This window comes from Euprymna scolopes, chromosome 38, assembly GCF_053919585.1.
Source record: "Euprymna scolopes isolate OS-2025 chromosome 38, ASM5391958v1, whole genome shotgun sequence".
Taxonomy (NCBI): Eukaryota; Metazoa; Mollusca; class Cephalopoda; order Sepiida; family Sepiolidae; genus Euprymna; species Euprymna scolopes.
The window spans coordinates 1,708,039-1,730,188 of NC_136519.1; the positions used below are offsets into that span (position 1 = coordinate 1,708,039).

Sequence of the window (22,150 nt, forward strand, 5' to 3'; positions counted from 1 at the left end):
TTCGAATTTATTGGTCGGATTTGTTTTGGAAGCTCTTTTGTCTCATCGGTACACGGCTCGCTCTTGATGGGCCCTCTGTCTTCAAAACGGATATTCTCGATGATGACCTTACGATAAAGTCACATAGAAGAAGTCATATGAAGCAAGATCTGATGAATATAGTGGTTGTTACAGCATGACGATGTTTTTTCTTTTCCTCAAATAACAGAATAGGCATGGTAGGAAAGAGGTCATATAAACAAAAACATTTAAAAATCTACAATCTCCTTAAATAAAGCATATACATACATACATACATACATATATACATACATATATATATATATATATATATATATATATATATATATATATATATATATATATATATATATATAAGGGGTGTTCCAAAATTAAAGCCACCACTTTTTAATTCAAAAAGTTGAAGAGCTACGAAGACGGAAGTAGTATCATCAAAATAAGCAACTTTTTTTTTACACAAATTTTTTTTTCTACATAGTCATCACGATTCTCAATGAATTTTTGCCAGTGAAGAACGATGACTGTACGTCGGCATATGGAGTACACTTTGTCATACGAGGATCATTCTAAAAGTAAGGACTCCTATTTTTTAACTCAAAAAGTTGAAGAGCTACGAAAACCGAAGTGATACCATTAAAACGAACGCTATTCTGTGCAATATACTTTATTAGTTTTACCTAATCACACCCATTTTCCACGAATTCAATAATGCATCTCTGCTTCTGACGCACGTGTATGACAGAGATTGCTTTCTTAGAGTCTCAAACCGTCAATATCCGCAAGAGAGAGATGGAAATTTCAGGTCAATAATTAATAAATTATTAGTTAATTAATAATAAGTTCAATCACCTATTTGCAATTTGAAATCCCTCGTATATATATATTTCATCTAAACTTTCTGAACATATATATATATATATATATATAAAATAAGGATTGAATATGTTTTTAACTCTTTTTCAAAGTGTTTTTAACATGTTTTATTAACTGTTTGTTCTTATATATACATATATATATATATATATATATATATATATAGTAAGTTATAAAATGTATATGGTGATTAAGCTAAACTGAATATTCCGCGTTTCATCCACTCTAGGATTCTTCAGGCTTAGGCGCATAAGCCTGAAGAATCCTAGAGTGGATGAAACGCGGAATATTCAGTGTAGCTTAATCGCCATATACATTTTATAAATTACTAACTAGCTCTACCTACGTATTGAGCACTTTTGAAGTAATAAGTTTACGCATAAATCTATACTTTTTTATATTAATTTTATGTGAGTAAATAAAGTAGTTACATATATATATATATTATTATTATTATTATTATTATTATTATTATTATTATTAATACAAACAAATTAACATGATTGCGAACTGGACATGCTAATGTTTCAGACAGATGGTCGGTTAAATGGTTGCTTTTCACAGAAGAGATCATTTCTAAAAAGTTTTAAGGACTAGGTTCTTCTGTGGAAAGCAACCATTTATTAAGTCACATGACGAGGACTTCCGGTTTAGCATGTCCAGTGTTGCGACCATGTAAGGTTGTTTACATTGATAAAAATCTATCCTGCTCTTTCATTGAGCATTCTAATAACCTCCTTAATTTCGTTAGTTATCACTGTTGAATACATGGTATATATATATATATATATATATATATATATATATATATATATATATATATATATATATATATATATATATATATATATCTTGTTTTTTTTAATCCTTCAGGGAGACTAGCCGCCCTCCTCACTAAACAAGTCTGGTGGGGGAACCAGTTTAGTCGCCGGTGACCCGACCATGAGGCGGGTAGTACTGGGTTACATGGTACCAGTAGCATATGACATGACCTGACATACCAAAGGGCGAATGAACTCTTTTTCTGGGTCAACGGCCAACTAGCACCGTGTATATTTGTGTGTGTGTGTGTGTGTGTGTGTGTGTGTGTGTGTGTGTGTGTGTGTGTGTGTGTGTGTGTGTGTGTGTGTGTGTATTGGGGTAGAGAGGGCTCCCGTAAGCCGTGGTGAAGGCAACCTTTCTAGGAGAAGCAAATCTCTGATTTAAAAAATCACAAAGCGGAAGACCAGTACCCACATTAAGCTGGTCTGCAGTTTAATTTGTTGCTGGCTATCTTGCTCTTGCTTGTTGCTGGATCTCAACATTTTGAACCGAGAGAGAGACTTAGCTGTCCTACAAAGCTAAGACTCTATAACATCATATTTGTATAGATACTCCCTCAGACATTTGGGCTCATGGATTTTAAATGTCTGAGGGAGTGGCACTCGTCTGACAAGACGTTGCAATCATCATATATATATATATATATATATATATATATATATATATATATATATATACTCCCAATATGTCATGCTTTATAGCATAAATCATTGTTTCCTTCTCTGTCCTTAGCTCACACAGCACAACCAGTCCCGTTATTTTCAAGACACATCATATATACCATTTCCTGCTCATCACAATCTATCTTTACTTTTTACGGGTTTTTGCAATAAAACAAACAAGGACTTTATATCATAACCAACGGTTGCCAACCTTTTTCCAATGACGATCTATGCTTCAATTTCCCTATATTTTTTCCAACTCAATTCGAAAACAAGATCAATTTCTAACCTTAAGCAGAAATAAACTTTTAAAGAATATGAAAATATGAATAATAATGAAAAATATTGATATTTTAAAACAATGTTCATAATTGAGAGAGTACAAACAGCCACATGTAAGGGTGAACCAAGAGAAACTGACAATTGGACCTAAACGGATGGTTAGAATCTTAGAAAGATATTTCTGTTGGAATTTATGAGATAGCGATTAAATGTCTGGCATTTGGTAGGATGCCCCATCTCCATCTAGAACAAAATGATAAGAAGGGATGAGAACAACAGTTCGTGAATAACTGAATAAGAATGTTTACATTTGATTTTTAGATCAATAAAAAAAAAAGAAATTATTTATTTGCATTTTAAAATTATTTATTTGCATTTTAAAATATTCGTTTAGTTTAATCAGGACAACAAAAAATGAAAATATTTTTTTAAAAACTTATATTGTACGAACTCCTTATGGGATAACGTTTTCATACAAAAAATATCGCTTAATTTGATCAAGTAGTTTTTTTTTTTTACAGAGAGAAAACCACATTTCAGTGAGTTCGATCGCGTCGCGGGCATCTTGCTTATTTCGCGAACAAGGAAAGAGGTGCCTTAGGTGCCTTTAAACGAAACAGTGATTAACAAAGAATAAAATGAAAAAGGAATTTAAAAAAAAACAGAAAAACTCTGTAAAATAAGTAAAAAAAAAAACCTAAAATATTTATCTTTTTTTTTTGTTTCAAACTAACCTCATCAAATTTTGATAAAATTTTAAGCGGTGATTGGAGTTATCTCCCCCGGTGCCCCCTCCTTATCTCCGAAATAAACAAGATGGCCGCGACCGATCGATCTCATTAAAGATTGATGTTTTTCTGTAAAAAAAAAAAATACTTGATCAAATTAAGTGATTTTTTGTATGAATACTTCATTCCATAACGAGTATGTACAATATAATCTTTTTAAATTTATTTTTTACTGTATTGATTAAACTGTACGAGTACCAAAACATTGCTTAAAATGCAGATACATAAACAAGTACCGATGTTTGTTTTTTTTGTTTTTTGTTTTTTCCCCTATTTCTGCCTTTTCTCAGGTAAGAATGGCTTAATAAGTGTTACATTTTTATGAACAATAAAAGAGTTTGACGAAGAGACTATGTGGGAAGCAATTGCGTTTTACAAAAAATTTCAAACTTGAAAATCTACACAGAATTTCAAACAGAAAACGGCAGACATATACGAGAGTGCACCCTCTAAAAATGCGGGGGAGGGTACCGTTTTTTAACTTTTTTCAAACGATTATCATAGATTACAGACTTAATTATCAGATCAGCAGAAAAAATGTTCATAAAAATTAATTTAATTACTTTTAAGAAGGGCAGTTCATTTTCTCATTATAATGTTCTACCTACTTGCTCCCTGACTTACTGTACATCTCTTTACTGACGTGTCACGTGATTCGTCACGGTGAGATTTCCTTAAATTCCCTTAAAACAAACGGTAAAAAGAAAAAGCAATAAAAATAAAAAAAATAAATAAAAATGTCCACTTCTGATCCCAGAAACATAGTTCATGCGTCTTTTAATATTTGAATAGTAGGCCATCTTCTTTTTTATTTTTAGTTAATTTTTATTTTTATTAAAGTTACGTAGATACGAGAAAATCTCACCGGTCACCGGTCATGTGAGACGTCAGTAAAAAGATGTACAGTAAGTAAAAGAGCAAGTAAATAGAACGCTATAATAATATAATTATAAGGAGAAGTGAACCTCCTTCTTAAAAGTCATTAAATTTATTTTTTATCAATAATCCAAAACATTGAAGCTACTGCTAACTACTACGACTACCTTTACAACTAGATGCTGCTTCCCATTAAACAAACTACTTACATTGATTGAGATTGTCAGACTGACTTCCTCATCTTGGTTGTTATTGTCACAACGTTTCGGCCGTTTTGCCTTCATCAGGTGTTTTATATCGAACCGTTTGTTAGGAGTCTCGAACCCAACCCTTTATTATTATTACGGGTGTACCGTGTTCGGACTCTAGCTAGGCTCTGGGACATAGTTGCTGATTCTCTGTTTTGAATGTTACTTTTTCACTGTTACAGGATTGAACTCAGCACCTTTGAGTAACTGTAAACTTTGATACAACGTCTAGGACCACTCGGCCATATGTCACTAGGACAATTCTTAGTTGGTTTTTGTTAATGTTAAACCTATGTTGTTATTCAAGGTTTTCTCTCTCTATCAGAGGTGTCCAAATTGCATTCAGCTCTATGCTTGCTGGAGTCCGAACACGGTACCCCCGTAATAATAATAATAAAGGGTTAGGTTCGAGACTCCTAACAAACGGTTCCCCAGTTCGATACAAAACACCTGATGAAGGCCGGAGGGCAAAACGGCCGAAACGTTGTGACAATAACAACCAAGATGAGGAAGTCAGTCCGACAATCTCAATCAATGAAAACACCTCATCTCAAAAATACAGACAATTACTAAACTATTTACAATCTATCAACAACAGACAACTATTATTTTCTGTCAGGTCATCTGGTGGAATTAGTAGGATTTCTCTACTAAACATTACAAATCGTAATATTTCATATAAGTAAACGGACACAGTGTCTTTTCGCCGCACCTGTATGTTATCGCTGGTGGGCGATCACGGCACAGTTCAATTAAATAAAAGTCTTTTATACACGTAACGTTGGTATGACTTTTAAAATAGACCAAACGTTATATGTAGAGACGTGCAGAAAAGCAAATAAAACTTTGACACAAACATTTTAGGTGAAAGAAAAAGTTATTATTTTATTTGGTTTTACACGACTCGTATTTACAACACGACACAATATGTTCCCTCTTTCTTTCCCTTTTCTAGTCAGATAGCGGTCATTTGTTTATAGCTACAATCAGCTGTTGTGTTGCAGTAATTCTCTCTAGGACTCACAGGTCGGCCAGCTCGCTTTCGAAAGGGTAGCAGAATGAGAATCGCCTTCTTGCCAAGCATACCTTCCAAATCACTACGCGTCTTTTCCTTTTTCTTTTTTTACCAGCTAAAAGCAAATAAAAAGAATGGTCCATAAAATATGTAATCACTTGAATCACCTCGCACTGCTCTGCGATCTTGCATCTTGGATGAGATGTGCTTTAATGCACATTGAAAAAATGAAAACACAAAAACAGACATAGTGAGATTTATGAATTAGATTTTTCTTAGTCTGTTTATATGTTTATCTATCTGTCCATTCTACTTTTCTCAAAACTAATGGACCGATCTGGCTGAAATTTTGTATGAACCTATGTTATAATAATGTGCAGTGAACTAAGTATTACAATATTTGTTCAATGCACAATTAGGGATTAATAGGGATTAATCACCACAATACCACATTTACTCTACACGTTTTCTCGGAAACTACTTGACTAATCTACCTGAAATTTCGAATGGAACTTTTTATGATAAATTGCAGTGAAGTATTATGGTACCGATGCATAGTTAAGGATTAATAGGGAGTATTAGGGATTAATCATTACAATTCCACATTTAACCTGGAAGTGTGGCAGAAAATATTCCTGAGTTCGACAGAAAGATAACCGATTTCGACAAGATACACCTGAAGAAGGTTGGAGGTTACATTGACCGAAACGTTGTGAATGGGAACAATAGTCCGAAAAATCGAAATAATACAAATACTTATCATATTCTTATAAAATAAAGAAAAGGCAAATATGACATTACGTAAATAATAATATGATGTTTGATGCGGACTCCGGCGTGACTCGAGATTAACGCATCAGAAAACGAAGGAAGTGATGAGATGTTTCATCTAACTGAATAATTCATACACATCTTTAATAAGCAAGAATGTTCGTGTCTTTACATGTCGGCTGTTAAGACGTGCATAAAATGCAAATTGCTGACATTTTATTTGACCCTAACGCCATAACATGGTTGGCATAATAGGCACTACATTCTAGACAAAATTATTTTTATGGAAATCGTCTCGGGCAAGGCATGAAGACACTTAATGTTAGAATCTAAAAAAAATAATACTTTATGGTCAAAATCTAACCAAAGAAACGTGTTAGGATAAATCAACTGATTATTAAGAATTTTAGAACGCATTTGCTAGGCGTAAAAGTGGGTAATGTGGGTTATATTTAGTTAAATTTAGTTTCATTCAAAGGGAGTGAAGAGTTGGAATTTTTTTATTAAAATTCAGGTACTTTCGATTTTTGTGAAATTGTTATATTCTGATTCATAAATCTTCCCCAAATTTCAATTTCTTTTGAATATTTTACGGGATATTTAGAAATATGGTATGGATGGAATTATTTGAAAATTCAGATATTTCAGATTTGCATTAAATTAAGATTTTATAAGTATATAGACATCAATTAAGATTTCATGAATTTCAATTTATTCTTAAGTTTGAATTAAAGCTTTTAATTTGATTCATTTTCTAGAATCAAAGATTTTCTTTAAAAGATAAAAAAAATCTATAATCAAGATTTTAATTATAATAAAATCTTGATTATTTCTAATTACTAATTACAGTTTGCAAAAATTTTCGAGTTAAACAAATTACATGCCATATAAGGTCTATTTCGGTATAAGAAAAATATCCTGATACTAAATCTAACCTTTATTTCTCTAGACTACGAACCGTTTTCATGTACTAAAATCATATTTTATTATTGGTTATGAATGAAAAACACAGAATTGCCAGTTTAAACATTTGTCCTCTTAACGTTTTTTAGTGTCATCCTTCTTTTTTATATTCCAGCAGTAATCTGCCGAAATGCCAGTGTTCCATTTTCATTTAAAACGTTTCTCCATCACTGATGGAATCTCTCAGCATCTTCACAACTCACATCAATAAAATTCTCCGCAAAATTTTTGAAAGTGACATTTTTGAAAAAAAAAAAAAACTGTACCTGATTCGACAAAAAGAAAAACAGAAATGGATTTTTCATGCCATTTTGCATGCAAAAATGGCCACATATGTCTTTTTAGTTTAGTTTTTGTAGTGTGCACAGTTGTTATCCAACACGTTAAGAAAATCTTTGAAACAAGAAAGATTAGATTTTGAGACATTCACTGGTGAGAACCGTTGTGCCAATGTGATTATTCCGTATATGTGTATATACTGCACTAGGGCATAGATATTCTCAGGTTGATATCTGGGGGTGCGTTTAATCCACTGGAAGAGATGCACCCTCGGTTTTCGTTAAGACATACATCTAGGAAAAGGAAAACTCTGATGAAAAACCTGAGGTCTGCTGTCTACTCTGTTCTGTGGCAGCCATTGCACCGACAGAGATTAGCAGTTGTACCAAAAAGTGTGAGTAGTTCTGCACAATGCGCTCACTATTGTAAACAAATCACGTGTGTGTTTCTGAACTAAACAAGTTTTTTAGCGGACCTCATAGGTCGAAACCGATAGGAGGATCACGCAACACCTTTTCAAAAAGAGAAGCCAAAGTCTTGGAGGGTGGACCTCTTAGAACTGCACAGGACCAGCTGCATACCATAATCAACCGGGAAAAGTCGTTACAAGAGTGGTCGAGACTGGTTATTTGGGGGAAGGCGATAGATAAAATCTCTAGCGAAGCACTTTGCTTTTCACATTAAAGAATGTGATATGCGCGGCTTTGATTAACTACTTGTTTCCCTCAGCCAATCCTATTACTTTTGAGACAATATGAAAGGACAACAATTTTTTGTTTTGTTGTTATGCTTTTACATATGTGTTGTAGAGTTATCGATCATGAAACATCGAGTGGGCGACATGAATTCAGTGAAATGGTATTCTTGTCACTCTCACGCAGCATCCGATGACAAACCGATGCCATGCGCGATGCATAGTTTTACTTTGGCTCCAAAGAACTAGATCGAAAGAACAAGAGTGAAAGAGACAAAAGTTCTTAGTGATTGGGAAATCTACGATTTCCATATTTCTCGCCTAACATTGCCATCATTGCTATTCCAGTATCGCTGCATATATTTATTCAGAGACAGAACACAGTGTTGCATCTTGTGGTGTCAATGATTGAGACATATGCATAATATAATTGCAATATGAAAAAATCAGTGACTTACTTCAATTTTGATTGAGATTTAAGAATTCATTAAGCTTGAAAATTTCGATTTTCTGTATTGAACTATGATTTTCAAAATGCTCAAAATATTTAACTCTATGAGGAGGATGTAGTTGGCTTGAAAAATTTTGTGTAGTATTAAATGATTTTTTAAGGCAATACAATGTATTTTTTCTCTGCTGCTTGTACGCTTTTACAAAGATTTGAAAATGTTGAGTAACATTTTTTTTCAATAATTTTGTTTGCTAACTGTTACGTGTACAGAGTGTTGTTAGCGTGGAATCCGAATTTTTAGGATTAAAATATATCTCTATCTCTATCTCCACTATTATATAAAAGTCACTTTGTGTGTATGTGAGAGTTTCTTTCCTTATAGGTTCCGAAACAGCTGAGCCTATCTTTTGCGAATTTCACACAAAGCTAACTTATAAGTTTGGCAGTGTTCTTAGATATATTTTGTACAAAAATACGTCCGATAAGTATCGAAAATCGAAAGAATTCGATCGTAAAAATATCTTTTCTCTCTCATACATAAAAAAAGATAACTTTTACAGGGGACTATTTTACGTTATACCGGCCAAGGGGAATAAAATTTCAGCAAATCATTTCTTCTTTTAAACAAACAAACAAACAAACAAAACAGATTTATTATAAGCTGGAGGTATAGTTTATTGGTAGAGCTTATTGATCGACCACAGATCGAATTATCCCCTGTTTAAGCTCGAGTGTACTTCACTATTTTATTCTAATTTTTATTATTAATGTGATCAATTTACGATAAAAGAAGAGGTACCATTTAAAATCGCTGCAAAACATTTCTTTGTTTGCGTATTTAAAATTAAACATTAATCAGAAGTGACTTTTCGAAAGCATTCCTCTTCAAGTGTAAATATCAGCTGATGCGATATTGTGAACAAACAGACTGAATTTGTTGAACGACATTATTATTATCATTATTTCATTTATTTATTTGCCCATTAGTCCACTGGGCAAATTATTTCTCGTAATATATAATAATCAATAGAGGATTGATTCTATACTATACTAGCATTTCAGCCCGGCGTTGCCCGGGTGTTTGGAGGCGTATGTTGAGCAAAAAAAAAAATAGCGGTCAATTTTTTTAAAATTTGACCCCTATTATGACCTCTTAAGATTTATAGTTTCGGGCTCAAATCATTTTATTAAGTTAGATCCAGGTTCAAGGAACCTATATCTAAAATTTTAAGTGTCTAGACCCAAAATTGTCGCAGGAGTTTGGTAGAGTTCTTAAAGGTCAAATCGTTGAAATTTGACCCCTTAACAGCCAAATTTCTGGCTGACACCCGTCACATCGATTTTCCCAAATCTCAGTACCCGGTATTTCAAGTTTCGAGTCTATAGACTAAAAATTGACAGAGTTATTGCGTAGGTAAATGTACACAGACAGACAGACAGACACACAGACAGACAGACACTTCACTTTTATAGATATATAGATAATAAAACACATTTAACTTGCTATGAGTCTATGATTTTTTAAAAATAAAGCATGATATGCATACTTACGTTAAAGGTACCAAAATATTATTAAATATTTCACAATCATTTTTATATTACAGTTTTAAGAACAAATTTTCTAAGAAAAAAACGTGTATAGATGACCATTAATACAGGATAAGATTTCACAAAGAAAATAGGCATAAAATTAACACGTTTCTTTTTTTCTTTTCTTTTTTTTTTCAAAACGTACGACTCAAAAAAGACATCATAAAATAATTTTTGCATCTTCAGTGATCGGGATGAAGAAGGAAAATAGAAGGTAATAACATACTACGAATATTAAATTAATGTATAGATACGCTAATTTTATTTTCGTGGTATGTTATCACTACGGCTATGACAAGAGAATATTCTTTTCATTATTTTGACTCTCGAGTATATAGCAGTTAATATTTTATATGTTTTAGTGATGTGGTTCTCAGTTGATTAACCGTACCTATTGTGCCAGATATATACTCGAGAGTCAAAGCAATGAAAAGAGTATTCTCTTGTCATATCCCTAGTTATCACCTTTTATCCTGTTTAATGTGTCGAAATTATTATTATCATTTCCAATAAAGGTCACTTCGACGTATAAAAACGTTATCAATACAAAGACAAAGAAAGGCAATCAAAAAATGAGAAGAGAAAAAACTTGCTGGATAGAAACAAACGAACAGTTTTAGTAATTAAAAAAATGGGAGCCAAAAAACTTCACGGCTGCCTGCTGCTAAGATTTTGCTCTCAGCTACAAAGAAAGGTATTTTGTGTGGTATACCACTATCCGCTGGTCACTGAGGTGTGACCGACAGACGTGTTATAGTAAATGTCTTAAAGCGGTCTCGGGAAGATGTGAAGATGGCCGTCATTAGGGTCTATAAGGAGAAAAGCATACCTGAGATGCTGGATATGCTGTGTGGCTCCCTATTCTCTCAGGAAAACGTCTTGACCTCTTCACCCTTGGTGGCGTTCTGACTGGAATTTTCTTTCTTCATTTTTCGGACCGTTTCGTTGTTCAATGAAGGCATTTATGAAGGCATTTATGGCAGACAAAAGAAAAACGACACGCGACACAATTGTAATATATATATAAAGCATAACGATTTTATTGTACAAAATATATATTCAAAAATTTTAACAATTAAAAAAAACTGGATAATCGGCTTTTCAAAGCTAACTAACCTAACTAGTATCGAGGAAGGGGGTGCTCCCCCCATTTACGGAGAGACAGAATATTCGTCTTCACTTCATGGTGGTCGTGCAGGAAAGAGAGAGATCTCTAGGAAAGGGAATTATTGGAAGGCGTTTCTTTGTATCTCTACGCACATGGCCAAATCACCACTTGGCCATGCCGCAGAGTGTGTTAGAACCAGTGGCACAAATAAATAGTGCCACAGTGGTACCAATTGCGAAAGATAGATATATAGAAAGACGGGTTGAGTTGGCTTTCTTTTGCTACTTACTGCTGAGATAAGAGATTTTGACATACGTAGATTTTTTTAGAAGGTCATAATACTTTTAGCAAAGTCGAAAAGAGTTCGCTTCCTTTGTTTACAATTTAAGTTTACATTTTGTAGTGTCATCTTTTTTAAATAAAAATCCTTTCGGGTCGATTAGTTGAAATATCTGCAGATAAAGATAACTCATTATCTGAAATAATATTCAAAGAGTGTTCTTTTAGCGAGGAATTTATTTCCTTATTTTCCCGAAAGAATAACCAGTAAAAAAGTACACAGTTTTTCGCATTTTACCGTTCTCTAAAGAGGCTAGAAGTCCGGTAAACAATAAACTTCCTCGTTCCTTTTTTTGAGTCCGTCAGAATAATGAATATTCCGTAGAAAATGGAGTATGAACTATAATATCCTGGAACTCACGTAAAAAGTTGGGCTCAAAATTCCATGAGGATTCAAGAGTTCAATACAAAGCACCTGCAGAAATATAGCATCACGAGGAATCCAACAAATCATTTTTACAGCACCTCATTACGTAGTTGCATAGGTAATGTGTAGCAGCGGTTCATTTCTTTCCTTCTTTTTCGTTGTTTTCGTGTTCTTATTCTTCACAACAGTCGTTTCAAAAGTGATTAAAAATAGCATAGCGCTTTAGCAATGTGTGCGGTGATTTTTTATTCAAGTACCCTTCATATACATGCATAATACATTTGAATCATCCACCATAGGTAAAAGGTGTCAGCTCCTCAAAACATGACCATACTTTTTATGCAGTCCAGACAAAGACCTTTTATGAATATGATGTTATATAGAATTATTCTTGTTTTAGAAAAAAAAAAAAAAGAGAAAGATCGCATCGAGTTATTCGCTATCGAATTCTTGATTGTGATGCAGTATACTGACACTAACTTTACTTTCAGTGGAATTTTCCACTATTCTAAGGTTGTGGATAGAAATACCGTTTTAAAATAATTTTCTCTCTCTCTCTCACACACACACACACACACACACACACACACACATACACACACATACACATACATCTAAACACTGCTGCAGAAGACCCAAGTGCTGAAAAACCGAAATGTATAACGACAAACAAGATGAGGATACCTGTCTGAAAATGCAACTAATAATAAGACATGCATGCTATTTATTACCATCTGTTGAATTGATACGCGTTGCTGAGTTTCTTGTTTTTGTTTGGTTTGTTTGTTTGAAACTTTGACGTGCGATTTTCAGCAATTCAAGTTGGTTTGCTTGCCAAAAACGCATGATGTTATTTTGATTTGGATCCCAAGTGTTTCTTGTTTTTTAATTATTATTTTTTTTTTGTAATAGTAATCAATTGTTTTGTTGATTAAGAAATTCATAAAATTGTACATGATCTGAAAGATATTGTTTTTAATGAGAAACGTTTTTACTCAATAAAAAAGTATTTTTGCAATGTCAACCTTATTACGTACCATACACTAATAGATTACGTAAAATTATTAAATCTCAGTTTGTATATCATTACGATCGATCCTATGCTTATAGACACACACACACACACACACACACACACACACACACACACACACATATATATATATATATATATATATATATATATATATATATATATATATATATATATATATATATATATATATATATATATATATATATGGCCCAGAGTCTTGAAGATGATGAGCGATTCAGTCATTCTGAAACACGTGTCAGTGGATAATTATATTTTCTATTATTAAAAAAACAAAAAAAAACAATATATATGCCGCTCCCCATGTGGAGGTACCAAATTGGTTAAAGGAAAAATTATTCCAAACTCGCATTTAGATAAAAATGCACTTTCGTAAATAATTGAATTCATTCAAAACGTATCGCAAAAACAAAAACAAATAACATCTAAGTAAATCGCGATATATCCAAACGATCGTGCAAGATAGACGAACGGGTTAAGAGTTTAGGCTCATTACTGTGGGGTCCCGATTTCGAATCTCGCTGGATTCAGCCACTCTGATGTATCGTAGACGACGAAACACATTTCAGTGGATATTTACAATTTTAAAATGTGTGTGGAGATATTTTTTTCAATTATATTTCGGCTTTTATTTATGCCAATGCTTTAATTTATGGCGCTCAATGAAATTACAGAGCATATAACAAATAAAAGATAAAAGTTTATATTCCAAATTCTAAGATGATGACCATCTTATAATTTATTCTTTTAAGTACGTTGACATGCACAATTCTTGGCAGCACATGTTTCGTAGTGCAAAATCAAGAATTGTGCGTGCCAACGTACTTAAAGGAATAAATTGTAAGATTGTCAACATCTTGGAATTTGGAATATAAACTTTTGTCACATATATATGTATATATATATATATATATATATATATATATATATATATATATATATATATAGTTTTCAGAAAATCAAGACAACAAAGATCGCATTGATAGCAACAGGTTGTACATTTTCATTATACCTTACAATCGTTTCGTGACCATTCAGACAATTTCAAACTTTATTTCGTTTGAGAATATTCTCAAAAACAGCCTCTCTTAAAACGTTTAGAAAACACTATTTTATGAACAATATGGAATCCATTTTCCTTTTAAGAAAAACCATGTACTGTAATAAAAATTTACCTACATTACGGAAAACAATAAAAAAAATTCGGAATACTTCATCACCGTAATGGTTTTTCCTGCATTGAAAAAAAAAAAACTGCAATGGATGAGACCGGTCGCAGACCACCAAACAGTCAGCATGACCTTTTTTGGTTAAACTCTGATTCGGGAAGTGTCGTAGAGTTTCGTCAGCGTCTAACCACTGAACTGAGCGTCGCCAGGTGTCATAAAGACCACCTTTTCATCGCAAGTCACAACCCGGTCGACAAACGGGCCGTTTTTTTTTGTTTTGTTTTTTTGGCGTAAAAACAAGGAAGATGACAACTTCATAATAGCGTTTCTTTTGGTCATCGTCCAATTCATGAGGCGCCCATTTATCAAGTTTTTTGTCTTTCAAATCTCTCTCAAGTGTTTGGAAATCATCATGTACGCTACGTCTAATTCAGAAGCAAGTTCATAGATTGTCTTCGACTAAGGCTCTAAAGTCATCGTCATCAACATCTGATGGCCGGTCACTACGCTCACTATCTTCAAGACTCTCGTCGCCGCCACGAAATTTCTTAAACCACCATTGTGTTGGTGCTGTGCGTTCAGTAGCGGTTCCTGGGTCAAACGTTTCGTTGACGTCGCGCGCTGTTTCAGCAGCTTTTCAGCCTAGCTTGAATTGAAAAAATAAAAAAAAATTCCATCTTGTATTCAACGGTCTGAAAAGAAGAAATACTTGCTTTAAAACGATTATAATTTAAACGATTGGATAGAACGATAAACGCTCTTGAAAATGATATATAAAGTAAAATTAATGTAATGAAAACCTATTTCAAAATACACCATTTAAAAACCAAATTAAAAATTCGGCAAGAACATTTTCATCATCCTAATACCACATATGCCAACACTTCAAAGGCCAACAAAAACCAGGATCTTTCTGGTTCTTTCTCATTCAACCTGAAGCGTCTGGTACAATGAGGTAAAAACTGGCTCCTTATATTTCATACATTCAAAACGAAACTTATATATATATATATATATATATATATATATATATATATATTTACCAGCATCACTTATATCCTCACTTGAACTCAGTTGAAATGAATGGTTTCCGTCTTGAGGAAGAACCCTGCTTTGACAAACTTCTGAGACTGACCTTCACCACTGATTTGAAATAGAAGACCTACACCTGATCCATTGCTAAAATCATTTAAGAAACGGTCGCATTATTCTACTGCGCCAAAAAGCATCTTACTCCCAACGCAATTTTTACCTGTAAAATAATCAAACATGTCGTAAGATGGAGTATTGTTGCAACATCGGAGTAACGTTCTCATCTTGAGTATGATTTTCATAACGTTTCGGTCATTGTAATCTCGACCTTCTTCGGGTGTATCTTGACGAACTCGGGAATGTTTCTGTCAAACACGGAAATTTGGACGGAACCTTTTATTTATTCACGGGGACAGCATGTTCTCGTTCTGTCAGTCATGACTGGATAAAGGCGTAAATAATCCGCAATTTTATTTTTCAATCGCCCACACAGAGAATTGAACCTTCAACCTTCAAAATATCATTCCCGAGTTCAACAAGATACACCTGACGAAGGCCAGAGGTTACATCGACCGAAACGTTGTGAAAATTACACTTACGATGAGAACAGTGATCCGATGTATCCAAATAATACAGATAACCAATCCTCACACTAAAAATTCAGAAACGTCATAGGATACAATACCATCTACGAAATTCAGTGAGCGAGGAGATTTTCTTCTCCATACTTTCTCTTTCTCACAGAAAATATGTCCGTCAGCTTTGTCGTTACTTTTATGGTAAGTGCTTGGCTGAACTCCATTCTATGTCAATCCCCCCCCTATAAAATAGTCACAATAAACGAAAACTCCATAAGCAGAATTTCTTTCCTAGAATATTCAGTCCGAAGAAATACAATACCGTGTGTCTGCTTCTCAGCTGACTATAACACGGTCGTTTCCAAATCTAATGACAATAAGTTTCCGTCTCTTAAATAGTCAAGCCCTACCATAGTTCCACCATTACTGATCATGTTGTCTCATTATCTACCTAATACTCACTAACCCTATTGCTAGAGTGACTTCCAGACTTCGATAAGCGGTTACCTGCCCCTCACCCCACCCCAGTAAAGAAAATGTGCATCCTGATTTCCAGAAGATCATTTGATAGTCAATATGAAGACTCGGTCAGCATCCTGTGAATATTTGCCCTTCTTATTTCTGATAACACAATAGATCATATGTCATACATCATACACCATGACTATGAAAATCCGAGAGCTACGTACCTAAAAACAGAGCTAGTAAGCATAACATAGTGATATGGTACAAGAAGAAGTAAGAAGCAACCTTAGTAGAAGTTAAAATCCTCAGTGATGCTGTGCTAAGCAGAGCTGATAGAGAAATGATGACAAAATACGAAAGAACTTATGTACGACATAAAGAGAAATGTATGACGTGAAAAGAAACTGATATCATAGAAAGGACTCAATCATCCTGTAATTACAGGAGAAACAGGACTCACGAAAATAATTTTAAAAATTACTTGGCGAATATACCCGGTGAACCAAATGCAAGAAACATGCAGACAGCTGCATTTAAAATGACGATTAGAATCTTAAAAATGATCTCTCGGTTGGAATATGAGTGAATATCGGTACCCGGTAGGATTCTACATCCGTTATTAAACTGAAACAAAAAAGTAAATGTAATCAGCAAAAGTTAAAAACAACACAAAGAAAATAAGGCTCGTAATGGAGTTACTATTACAAAAGTGACCCACAGACAAATGTGGCTTCGTTACACGTATACAACGAAATCCCACAGTCACTTTACGTACATACATACAACTATGTGTGTGTGTGTGTGTGTGAATTCAAAAAATCTTAACAAAACTCTTTAATGTAAAAGCTCGATGACAGTTAACGTTTAACAACAGAGCATATATAAGTAACGAATGCCATTTTAAATTGAGTGACTAAGTTTTTAATATTTTTACTTACCTAATTAAAAAAAATATTTTTACTTACCTAATCCAAAAAAATATTTTTACTTACCTAATTAAAAAAAATATTTTTACTTACCTAATTAAAAAAAATATTTTTACTTACCTAATCAAAAAAAATATTTTTACTTACCTAATTAAAAAAAATATTTTTGGAGAAATATATATTATAATTATTGTATATTTTGTAATAACAATCTTGGGCGTGATCTAATGGCTACTCCAACTGCCTCACATCAGTATTTATAAACTTCTGTAATCGAAAGTTGACATGTGCGCACTCTAAACATAAAGATCTTCATCAACTATAAGACGTCAAGATGGATCAAATCATATATATGTGTGTGTGTGTGTGTGTGTGTGCGCGTGTGTGTGTGTGTGTGTGTGTGCGTGCGTGTGTGTGTGCGTGTGTGTGTGGCCCAGAGTCTTGAAGATAATGAGCGATTCAGCCATTCTGAAACACGTGTCAGTGGATAATTATATTTTCTATTATTAAATATATATATATATATATATATATATATATATATATATATATATATATATATATATATATATATGCCGCTCCCCATATGGCGGTACCAAATTGGTTAAAGGAAAAATTATTCCCAACTCGCATTTAGATAAAAACGCACTTTCGTAAATAATTGAATTCATTCAAAACGTATCGCAAAAACAAAAACAAGTAATATCTAAGTAAAATCGCGATATATACAAACAGTCGTGCGGTATCGGAATCGAAAAAATTAGAACTTTCCTGCATTTCTGTAGCCTTCTTACACTCTTATTACCAGCAATACTTAAATACTAAAATAATTAAATATTTAAAGCTAACTACTTTTCCCTCACAATATATATATATATATATATATATATATATATATATATATATATATATATATATATATATATATATATATATATGTATATTAGCTGGACGCCCGGCGTTGCCCGGTCGTACAATACGCTTAAACAGGACATTTTAATTCATGCAGATTAAATAGTACATCTTACGATGAACAATTTGCCTTGCGGACTAATGCGCAATAAAAATTTAAAAAGTAATAATAACAATAATGTCGTTCATCAAATTCCGTCTGTGTTTGTTTACGTCAGCTGATATTTTGGGCTTAACGATCTTAAAAATAGTCAATATTCTCTAATAGATAAAAAAAAAAAAAGATAATTTTTCCAGCAGAATATTTTACGCTACACCAGCCAAGTTTACATCGACGTAAGGTAAAATATTCCCCCTGTAAATTTTTTTTTTTTTTTTTATATATATATATATAAGAGAAGAAAGACTTATTTTAGGATCGGATGTTTTCGACCGATTTAGGATACTTATCGGATGAATGTCTGCACAACAACATATCTAAGAACACTGCCAGACATATAAATTACTTTCTGTGAAATTTTCAAAGTATAGGCTCAGCCGGAAATAATTCTTTTTTTTTTTTCAACGATGTAAATCTAATATAGAACAAATATGAAATTCCTATTTAGAAAATAACAAAGAGTACAATTCAGGTTTTTGCGTTATGAAACAAGATGTTGAACAACGTGGAGAATACTAGAAATTTTATTTCGGGGTAGAGTTCATTCTTTTGATAAAGAGCAAAAGACTGCTCGAAATATCAAAATAAAATAAAAAAACAAAATCATTTTCATGTTATACCATGTAACACATATATTGGGAATGGGTACAGGTCCCTTATTCGACACTGCGCACACAGACACACGCGCACACACAGACACACACATACGCACACAAATTTGCTACGTCATCAAAAGATGTATCTTCCAAATGCCATCTATGACGTCTATTTTCATATATGTTGTTTGTTAAATGTTGTTTATATTTGTCACAGGCTGGAAGAAACTCCTAAAGACGTCCTGAAGCTTTTGACGGAACGAAGCTTCTCGGTGCCGGCCACCTGGAAGGAGGCGGTCAACCCTCGTAGAGCCTCGATTGCTGGTCAGTTTTGTGTGCCAATAGACGAGTCGTAAAATTCATAGTAGTTACTGCATTTGTCCGCACTAATTTTAACAAATTTTGTTTCCAGCATTGACCATAATCGAAAATTAAAGACAAAACAAAGTAAAGCATGAGTTGTCTTTCCTTGCTATGACTATTACTTGAATAATGTGAATAACGATTTCTTACATGTTTGCTGGATTTGGTGGCATTTTACCGATTTGATAAGACATTGCTAACGAGGGATTGAGGGATGTCAGTGCTTGTTTCGAATAAATAACTCCTAATTAATCGGGGGTGAAATTTTAACTAAAACGACAAATTTACATTTTTGATTTTGCTATTTGGAAGCATTTTATCCTCCACTCTCCCCGGACATGTTGGCCGAGATTTGAGCTTGAGAGTATATTGTACATCTACAAGGCCACGATTCACCCACGCATGGAGTATTGTTGCCACATATGAACTGGTGCATCTACCACTAGCCTCTCCCTCTTGGATAGAGTAAAAAAAAAAACGAGTTTTCAATCTAATAAATCCTACTTTGTCAACGAAGCTCCTGTCCCATTAGCGCAATGTTGCATTTCTATGCCTGTTTTACAAATATTTTAGTGGAATGTGTTCTGATGAACTCGTTGCACTTGTGCCCCCCTTGACTTACATATCCCCGACAAAGCCGCTTAGTAACAAAATTTCACCCCTTCAGTGTTTAGATTCCTAAATCGTAGAAAGCTTTTTCCTCTAATAGTTTCTTCCCTTGAATAGCTTGACTTTGGAATCCCCTTCCTGCTACCTGCTTCCCTGATTCTATTGATATGCAGAAGTTCAAACGTAGCATAAACCAACATCTTGTTAATTTTTCCTAGGCATGGTAACAAATAGTAGCCCCTTACCTCCAAGTGACGATATACCTTGTTAAGGGTGAACGTGAGTAAAAAAAAATATCGGGAACCAATTACATGCATAAAATGTTTTTCTGCGCATGCGTGATTTGTCGAATATATTGGTGCATGATAGACTCTTTTCTAATTCTAAATGAACTCTTGAATTCTTATCTGAATGAGCAATCCTTTTGAGCATAAAAATAATTAATATCTTTTTTAAAACTTTTCTTTTATAAAGGTTTATTTTATTTTTATTTTTTCTCATTTCAAATATTTAATTGTATCGCTAAAAATACTTTTTGTTCGTCTATCAGCCATATGTTTTTTTTATATTTTTATTTTATTAAATCCTAATATTTAAACACTTACAAGATCAAATTATATATATATATATATATATATATATATATATATATATATATATATATATATAATTATTTTCTAACTGGCCTGTCGATCGTGCCGATAGCATTGAGCATGTACCAAAATGTGGATTGAATTGAGTGTTGGGTCAGAGTTATCTGACTAGCGTATATATATTGTTGGTATCAACGTGAGATGGCGCTTTTGACGCGCCAGGTTGTAATCTCGTTCTATCCACACAATAATAAGGTCAAACGAGATTTGCAAAGTACGGTAAACAAAACCTTTCACCTTACAAACAGTTACCCAGCGTGTGTCGTGGTACGTTGTCTCTTCTATGTCGCTTTCCCAATTCATAGTAGTAGTAGTAGTAGTAGTAGCAGCAGCAGTAGGTATGATGCAGAGTTGTTTGTCTTTCTCATAGTAGTAGTAGTAGTAGTAGTAGTAGTGTTGACTGTAGTTTGTCTCTCAACCGGTATTAAAAATAGTAGAATCTTGTTGTTTATCAGTTTTAATAATACTCTGTGTTTAATATTTTCGTTTTTATATTTATTTCTCATTAAATAAATCATAGTATGATACAAAACTAGCTGGACGCCCGGCGTTGCCCAGTTATACACTACGCTTAAACATGATATTTTAATTTTTATTATTATATTATTATATTAATTGAATATTATAATATTACGAGGAATAATTTGCCTGGTGGACTAATTCGCAAAAGTTTATTTAAAAAATAAATAAATAAATAATAATAATAATAATAATAATAATAATAATAATAATAATAATAATAATAATAATAATAATAATAATAATAATAATGTCGTTCATCAAATTTCGTTTGGTTTGTGTTTGTTTACAATATCACATCAACTGATATTTGGGGTTGACGATGAATGCCCTGGAAAAGTCACTTCTGATTAATCTTTAGTTTTAAAATACGAAAACAAAGAAATGATTTGCAGCGATTTTAAGTGGCACCTCTTTTTTTTATCGTAAATTGAACTCATTAATAAGAAAAAATTAAAATCAAATGATGAGATGCATCCGGGCTTGAACACGGAATATTTCGATCTGTAGTCGAATGTTCTACCACTCACCTATATTTTCATATGACAATAATTCTGTTTTTTGTTTTTTCGTTTTTTTTTTTTTTGTTTTTTTGTTTTTTAAGAGTAAATGATTTGCTAAGATTTTATTGTCTCCCTTAGCCGGTATGACATAAAATAATCCCCCGTAAAAATTCTTTTTTATTTATAAGAAAGGAAAACTATTTTAGGATCAAGTTTTTTTCGATTCACGATAATTATCGGATGAATTTCTGTACAAAATATATCTAAGAACACTGCCAGGCATATGAATTAGTTTTGTGTGACATTTGCAAAAGATAGACTCAGTCGTTTCGGAACCTATATGGAAAACACACACACACACACACACACAGAATGTGACTTTGTATAATAGTAGAAGATATTATTTCCCCGCCACGCGTTCAACCTTGATAACAAACAAAAGCTCCTACACGTCCTTACGAT

The 22,150-nt window shown here is 33.1% G+C and overlaps 1 protein-coding gene across 4 annotated transcripts in view; it reads left to right on the forward strand.

The window, feature by feature from the left end:
• Window positions 1–22,150, forward strand: part of LOC145263049 (beta-1 adrenergic receptor-like) — a 356,896-nt gene that overhangs the window by 318,372 nt on the left and 16,374 nt on the right. For 2 of the 4 annotated variants that reach the window (XM_080119875.1, XM_080119876.1), the window contains one exon: window positions 19,259–19,365. The exons of the other annotated variants lie outside the window; for them this stretch is intronic. In XM_080119875.1, coding sequence (XP_079976001.1) covers window positions 19,259–19,365 — 107 coding nt within the window. The remainder of the gene's footprint in view (window positions 1–19,258; window positions 19,366–22,150) is intronic. 4 annotated transcript variants of the gene reach the window in all.